We start from the raw sequence: 8,016 nt of genomic DNA on the forward strand, positions 1-8,016 counted from the left end.
GGGGTCATGTCAGCTGATGAAACATCTAGATGCAGAAGCCTCTGTAGGGCTACTTTGTGGTCTTCCCAGCCTGATTCTTACAGATGGTGAACATTTTGCCTACTTTGCCTCCATTTCTTATCAGAACTTCTGTTACATAATACTTTGCCTATCTCTTCTCAGATGCCTTTGCAGAGCTTCATGCTCCCACAGCCCCCATGCTTCTTTCTGTAATAGCATTTGATATAAAAGGACACTTGTCACACCTGAAGCACCTGAGCAGATAGGTTCCACCTTCAGGGAGGCTGTGCAATGGAGAGAACCTGACCAAGAACCCCAGCAGGCCTTTCTGCATAGCTGTCCATGACTGGAACTCTGAAGGACAGCCAGGAAAGGCACAGAGAGCCTGGGGCTTATAAAGGACATATATATAATAAAAACTTCTGGCAACCCTGGTCATACTTGCTGTGATTATATCCCATAAGACTGCCTCTCAGAATGGATCCTTAGAACAGTCTTTGCTTAGAAAATGCAAGAGATTTGATTGCTTCAATTGCTGGCAATCCAGGACAGACTTCAGGAGCTGGGGACGTTGGAGTTGGTGGTTTCTTACAAGAAGGAGGAACCAAGTAAGGAGTTACTGAATGTAATTTAGGATCAAAGTTCTCAAACCTCTAAGGATCATCTGACTACTTCACAATTTATAGGACAATAAACATGTAGCCACTGGAAAAAAGAATGCAGATCCAGATGTTTAGATAGGTAAGATTTTTAACCAGTTTCAGGTGGAAAAAAACACACAAAGGTCACTCACAGGTTATACAGTGTGCTACCATCTATGTAAAAACAAAAAGAGGGGCGCCTGGGTGGCTCATGCGTTAAGCGACTGCTTTCGGCTCAGGTCGTGGTCCCAGGGTCCTGGGATCGAGCCCCGCATCGGGCTCCCTGCTCAGCGGGAAGCCTGCTCCTCCCTCTCCCACTCCCCCTGCTTGTGTTCCCTCTCTCGCTGTGTCTGTCGAATAAATAAAATCTTAAAACAAAAAATCAAAAAGAAACCCAAAAAATCCCCAAGGTCGGGGAGAGTTATATATATATATGCACTCAAATATGCATATTTGGAAGGGTACACGGTACTGTTAAATGGTTGTTTTCCTAGAGGGCAACTGGGAAGACGGGGGGGGGGGGGGGGGGGGGGGGGGCGGAGGCAGGAACGGGTCACTTTTTATCTTCTGAATTTTGTGCATTCGTGTTCGTTTAAAAGTCAACAAACCAAATGCCACGTGGTATCCTGAAGCAGTAAAACAGGCATTACTAGGAAAATGGTGAAAGCAGAATAGTCTGTAGTCCAGTTAGTAGTAGTATACCAATGTTAACTTCCTAGTTTTAGCAAATTACCAAATTTAACTTTTTTGGTGGCTGTTCCTGGTTCATAATTTCATCCTACCCACTTCTTACCATTAAGACCCATAGAGAAAATTTGGAATTTCTGGCATTTCCTCACATTGGTCCTTGTGCCTGGATGTCCCTTAACCTCTTCTTGTTCTCAGAAGCTGTACTCATCTTTCAAAGCCTTCACCAGTTATTTGCTCTGAAATGCTTAACTCTCCCAGAGACAGGATATGCAGCTTTCGACACACATGGTTTCCTATTGTTTTACACTTAACAATTGGGCTTCCCTGCCAGCTGACTTTTAAGATGAAAATTACAGTACAGGTTAAGTTTATTAGGGATTAGGCCCTGTGGAAGGGGAGGTCCTTAAGCCCAGGCAGACCTAGCAAGAGCCTCAGGAGACCCCACAAGGAGCTCACAGAGATGCCCTTCAAAGTTGTCCCAACTTGCAGTGAGAGGGAAAGAGCTCTTAGTCTCCTAGCCAGTTACTGGATATGGGCCACCCAGGAAAGGGGCCATGAACTTGGCAAAGGCAGCCCTCTTAAGCAAAGGGTCTTCTCAAGAGGGCTGACCAGCTGAGGGCTGTCTGTCCGCAATACTTTCAGCAGCTGGGGAGTAAGCGCTTCATTTCTCAAGGTGCTGGGGAGTGGTGTAGTCCGCCACACCGTTGTAATTATGACATCGTAATATTCCTAATGTGAGGACTAGAGTAATGTTCCAGTTTTTTTAGGTTAGGTGACTGAAAGTACTCTGGCTTGGTTCTCTGAAGGCAATGGCCCAAACCACAGGATTTTAGGAGGTCCCTTCCTACACTAAGGACCGAGTCTGTCCTTTCCTTGACCAGTTCCTATAGTAGCATGCAGAGATAAATGTTCCCCATGACGAGGCTTCCCGAGAGCCTCAAAAACCGTAAGAAATTCATCTTCCATTTGGCAACGACTTTGATTTCATTTTGAGAGAAGTAAAATTTTAGTCAATAACTTTTTAGGTCTTTTGTCTTTTCAAGCAAATGAACACTTTTATTAACATGGTCATTTTTTTTTTCCTTTTTATTACACATGGTAGGGTTTTGACCTCAAATACTTGTCAGGTCTGCTACTCAAATGAACTTATAGCAGGACGACTTATGAACTTCAAAAATACCTAGTCCCTGTCCAGTTTAGGGTCCAATGCAGACAGTCCTCCTTTCCTTTCCCAGCCCCTCAAGAGCCTTTGCAAATCTCTTTTCCATTTTATGCCCGGAATCCCCTGAAATGCATCAGAGTATTACATCAACTTGTACAAAACCGAGATCTTGTCTCCTATTCTAGGTTCCACATCAAATAAAGCTGAGTTGCGTTGTCCAAACAAACTGACCAGACAGGTTACATCAGATAGCGTGCCACATAAAATTTAAATTTTGAACAAAATACATCTCTTCTCCTTTGGTCTCACACAGAAATCAGAGTCCCAAAACACAGACACTACCATCCGCCACGCGCTGCCTTCTGATTCATCAGTTCTAGCCAGATCAGCTCCATTCACATTTCCAGTTGAAGTCTGGTCCCTTCTTCTTCAGCTTCTTTAGCAGTTGCTGCATGAAGTAATCTTCTAGAAGTAACGCCGCTCCTTCAGCACCTCCAGAGCTGGAAAACCCCAGCTCTTGAGTCTCACGTGGACACAGACTCAAAGTTCCAGGGAGCTATCAAGTCACACAAGAAAGCACAAAGCACCTCAAAATTTAGAAATAACCAAAGCCCAGGAACAAATGTGACTGCTGCAAGAGCTTACAATCTAGGCCCTAATTCTCGTGTGAGAGCATCTTCCAAATAAAAGTTACTTCCCCAAACAAAAAACATTTAACAGAACTTATCTTGAGGTCGTCAACCACAGACCATAGCAGAAACGTAGTGTAAGTGAGGACAGAGTGTAGACAGAGGGGAAAAAAAAAAAAAAAAAAAAGAGAAAACAAAAGGCTCTCTGGTTTCAGCTTCTCAAGGATGTCAGCCAATCTCCATCAGTTGACCAGAATCCGTTGGCTGTCAACCTAAGGCGCAGGTGGGAGAAAGTCATCACTAAGAGATTAAAATCCTGAAAACACAAATCAACACCCCTCACAAATTCAACCACGCAGGACGCCAGCTTTTCGGGATGCCCCCTGCCCCACTGCAGTCTTCTAGTAAAATCTGAAACCGTCCAGCAATGGCCTTCCCTCGGATAATCCCCCCCCGTCTCCCCCTTGCTCAGTGGCCCCCGGTGTGACTTAAGTTTCCTTAAAGGCCTGCACGACTGTCGTTCCAAAACCGTGATTTTGGCTTTCAACCAGACACACTCCAACCTACCTTCTCCCCAACCACCAACGTCAAGAATCTGGACGAGCGACCTCCTCCCCCCGCGGTGCAAACCGAGCAAACGTTCACTTCTCGCCCCCCCCGCCCGCAGCTTCCAGCCCCGCGGACCTTTACTGATGCGGGTTTCGTCGGAGGTCCACCGAGGGTCTGGCAACGACCCGGCCCCGCACCCGGCCCCGCCGGCCTCCCGCCTTACCGCCCGCGCTCCTTCAGGACGACTCGCTTCTCTCTATCCGCCGCACCAGCTCCACCAACATCTCTGCCATCTTCGCGATCTCCTTGGCCTTCTCCTCGGCCTTCTCGCACCTCTTGGCCGCTCTGCCCTCCACTCCATCGTTGGGGTTCTGCAGATGGTTCAGGGCGCTCTCCTCCGACGCCTCCACCTGCGTTTTTATTTGGATGAGCATATTGTCCATCTCCCACAGCTTGCTCCTGTTCCGCATGTAGGCTCTCCCGTGCTCCCGGGTGAGGGCCGCGATGTCCTCCCGCATCTCGTTGATGACTGGGAGCAGGAACTGCTCGAAATCCTCCTCGGGCTCCAGCACTTCCACCTCCTCCGGCTCCGCCAGCTCGACGATGTCCAAGGGCCGCATCCTCCCCGCCTCACCCGGAACCGCGGTATCGACGTCTGCTGCGGAGAAAAAATGGAAACTCGCTAGGCTTACCAACAGAGTTCCAGAATATTCTTTAAAACTTTTACCCTTTTTAAACTTTTCGCCTCACAGAAGCCACGGAAACGAGCGACTTACGAGCAGAGAAGCCGCGAACAAAATGGAGTCCCAGCCGTCAACCAGCGCCCTGCGCGTTGCGGCCCCTTTCACGACACGGCCGTGCCTCTTTACGGTCACGCCGCTCGTAGACCGAGGCGCGGGCGCGCGCTCGTCAACGGGGCGGGGGGCGGAGCAACCATTCTCCTGTGGCCGCGAGCGCGCACGGGTGCGCGCCCGTTTTCCCTCATTTCGCCTACCCTCTGTGGCTCGCCCCTCCGCCGCCGTCGTTTTGGGGTGAGCCCTTCTGGGTGCACCCTCCTGTTGGAGGGTTTCTGGAGCACTGAAAGTTACATATTTTTAAGTTATAAACACGATCTTCCTACAATGAAGAAGATAGAAAGGCTGTGGCATCCCCAGATTAACTCCCAATAGCCCCTTCCACTTTAGTAGCGCCGCCAGACCCCTCTCAGCTGTCTGAAAGGGTAGTTTTCCTTCTTTGAATTACAGTCGGAAATTTCGGGGCGTCTTTCCGCCAGTCGGAGCCCCCCACACTCCAGGGTCCCAGGCCTTGTCCGGTACCTTCATCTCGAGGACCCACCAGACCCAAAGCTCAGTGGATGTGAAGAGGGTTTTTCTGGCTAGCTTTCACACCTTTTACCTGGTTGAGGGTTCTCCGTGAGTCTTATTTAGCTCTGTGTCCCTGAAGCCCTGAGCAGAGCTTGGCACACAGTAAACTTGCTTTAACATTTACTAGACGGAATTTTAAGAAAAGAAGTTAGTTTCCTAGCCTGTTCACCCAGTCACAAAACCAGTAAAAACGTGAGGGATCCAGCTTGCCCAAGTGTCGTGCATTTGGCTTCTGTTTTCCTGTCCGTTAAATGGATACAAATCCTAGTTCTGAATATGGCAGAGTTAAGAACGAAATAGTCATGAAAATGCTTTGTAAATACCAAACATATACACCTGTAAAGTCCTTACACTTTAGACTTTTCTCAGGATCTTTATATTTTGGTTGCTCTATTAAAAATCCAACTTTTGGGCTTCCTCAGTATATCAGAGGCAGCTAGCTCATAAGTGTTTTGTATGCGTGAAAGACTCAACAATGAGATACCACTACACCCTTGTTAAAAAGCCCCAAATCCAGGAAACTGATACCACCAAATGCTAGTGAGGATGTGAGGCAACAGGAACTCTCATTCCTTCCTAGTGCAAATGCAAAATGATACAGTCACCTCGAAAGACTGTTTGGCAGTTTGTTGTTTTTTTTTTTTTTTTTTTTACAAAACTAAGCATACTCTTCCTATATGGTCTACCAATTGTGCTCCTTGGTAGTTCTCCAAATGACTTGAAAGCGGACATCCACACAAAAACTTGCACACACCATGTTTATAGCAGCTCTATTCATACTTGTCCAAACCTGGGAGGATTTAAGCTGTTCTTTAATAGGTGAATGGAAAAATGAACTGGTAATGCTGGCCGTGGAGCATTATTTGGCACCGTGAAAATGAATAAGGGGAAACCTCACTAAAACCGAATCAGGAGATTCTGCAGGGGGAGCTCTCATGGCCTTCTTGTCAAGAGCAAATCCAACAGAAAGAGGCACAGGGAAGCTTGCAGGTGGATACTACTTCAGCTACTACTTTACTATCCTTAGCAGGAGGAGGAAGGGCTTACTTCTCCCCTAGCAACAGTCCAGCCAATAAGAAGCCACTACACTTCAAACTCCTGGTTTACTCCAGTGGACTTTCGGTTTTCAACAGCCCTGCTAACTCCCACTTTCCTCTGTAAAAGAGTGTTCCTCTTTGCAGTGCGTCCTCACCTATGGTCTTGCCACCAGTTGCTTGTCCTGGGTTGCAATTCTCTGCTGTTCCCGAATAAACCCATCTTTTGCTGGTAAAATAACTGGCAGTTTTATTTCAAGGTTAACAAAGATCTTTTTTCAGATATCAACATGAATTTCTGCTCTCACCTCCTTGAGATCTTTGACCATTTGCTAAATGAATGAAAAGAGAAGTTAATAGCACTTTAAATATTCTCTATAACCTTGTTAATGTGTTGTCTGCTTGACCTAGCAATTATCTCATTATGTTGATGGATTTGCTAACTTCTTGTAATTCTGTCACTTTTTCAAACACATATAACATACGCATGCAGATATTTTATTCAGTGCACAGAGGTTAGAATCATGATACAATTCTTACCAATTGAAGTTTCAGGAAGGTTTTCCTTTTTTTCCCCAAGTCTCCTGGCCAATTTTCTCTTTTTCTTTTGTTTTATTAAAGTAATACTTTAACAGATTCTCATTGCAACTTGGTTTCACATTTATTTATTTTTAAATTTAAAAATATTTTACTTATTTGTCAGAGAGAGAGCGAGCGAGCACACACAAACGGGGAGTGCAGGCAGAAGGAGAAGCAGGGTCTCTTGCTGAGCAAGGAACCTGATCCCAGGACCCTGGGGTCATGACCTGAGCCGAAGGCAGATGCTTAACTGACTGAGTCACTCAGGCGTCCCTTGTTTTCACATTTAAATTTCTCCGAAGTTGTGCGGCATCTTTCATTTGTTGTGATTTTAAAAAAAATTGATTCACACTTTAATTGTAGTGTATTCACATTTTAGTATTACCTAAAAGAAGGGTAAATCTTAAAAATTGATGGCTTTTTAGATTTGACAAAATCCCATATTATTTCAAAGTTTTATTGTGATTTTGCTGCTTGCTCAGTTATGTTTTCTGTAGTATCTGATCTTGTACCTTGCTCTAGAACAGGATGTTCTCAGCGGCAAGTGATTTGTCCCTCAGGGTATGTATATTTGTCAATGTCTGGAGGCATTTTTGACTGTCACAGCTTGCCGCGGAAGGGCTGCTATTGGCATGTAGTGGATAGAGTCCAGGGATGTTCTTAGCATTGCCTGGCTAATTTTGATAGTCTTTTGTTTATTTACATTTTTTTTCCTTCAGTCACCTTTCATTTCTTTAAAAATTTCATAAAAAGTCATTTTATATTTTATATCTGATAATTCCAGTATCAGTTACTTTTTGTTTCTGTGACTCATTATGGTGTTTTGTTTCTGTGTGTGTGTAAGTATGTGTGTATAATATTTGACTGAACTTAATTTGGGGGAATCCTAATAGGTTTGTTTGAGAAAGCTACTCCAGCAGGGATTTGTGGTTGTTTCTGTTGGGCACACACCTCCGGATCTGGTAGAGAGCAATCCCATAATTACAAGTTCTCAGAATTCTTTTTTCAAATGTGTATTTATATTTTTATTAGTTGTTTCCACCTATAACCAGAATGTACAAACTGGTGCCTTTGCACAGATTGGAAGATTTTCAAAGGCATGGTTGGTTCAACCCCTCCAAGACCTAGTCTCCCATCCCTCATATTTCTGCTGTTGGTAGCTCTGGATTTGATCTTTGCTCATGCATTTGGTTTTAGTATTCACTTCCTTCCTGGCCACCTTTGGGGATTTCTCTTACATTCTTGCAAGCTCAACAATGCATTTAAAGGAAAGTTTGTTGTAATCTATGCACCCTCTGAGTGTGGTAGAAAAGCATTCTAAAGATATTCTTATCCACCATAACTCCAGAAGCAGATGGCCTCCCTCCA

The 8,016-nt window shown here is 45.2% G+C and overlaps 1 protein-coding gene across 2 annotated transcripts; it reads right to left on the reverse strand.

Annotated features, from left to right (window-relative positions):
* Nucleotides 1-2,349: 2,349 nt before the first annotated feature.
* LOC113924603 (MORF4 family-associated protein 1) lies at nucleotides 2,350-4,524 on the reverse strand. Of its 2 annotated transcripts, XM_035726385.1 has the most exons (3): nucleotides 4,448-4,524; nucleotides 3,895-4,329; nucleotides 2,350-3,394 (listed from the first exon to the last, which is right to left on the reverse strand). In XM_035726385.1, exon 2 carries the CDS (start codon nucleotides 4,289-4,291, stop codon nucleotides 3,908-3,910), a length of 384 nt encoding a protein of 127 aa, XP_035582278.1. In that variant the 5' UTR covers nucleotides 4,292-4,329; nucleotides 4,448-4,524; the 3' UTR covers nucleotides 2,350-3,394; nucleotides 3,895-3,907. The 2 variants fall into 2 exon arrangements, with proteins under 2 accessions (XP_035582278.1, XP_035582277.1); XM_035726384.1 differs by having other exon boundaries at nucleotides 3,895-4,460.
* Nucleotides 4,525-8,016: the final 3,492 nt, after the last annotated feature.

Source organism: Zalophus californianus, chromosome 2 (genome assembly GCF_009762305.2).
Source record: "Zalophus californianus isolate mZalCal1 chromosome 2, mZalCal1.pri.v2, whole genome shotgun sequence".
In the NCBI taxonomy this organism is placed as follows: Eukaryota; Metazoa; Chordata; class Mammalia; order Carnivora; family Otariidae; genus Zalophus; species Zalophus californianus.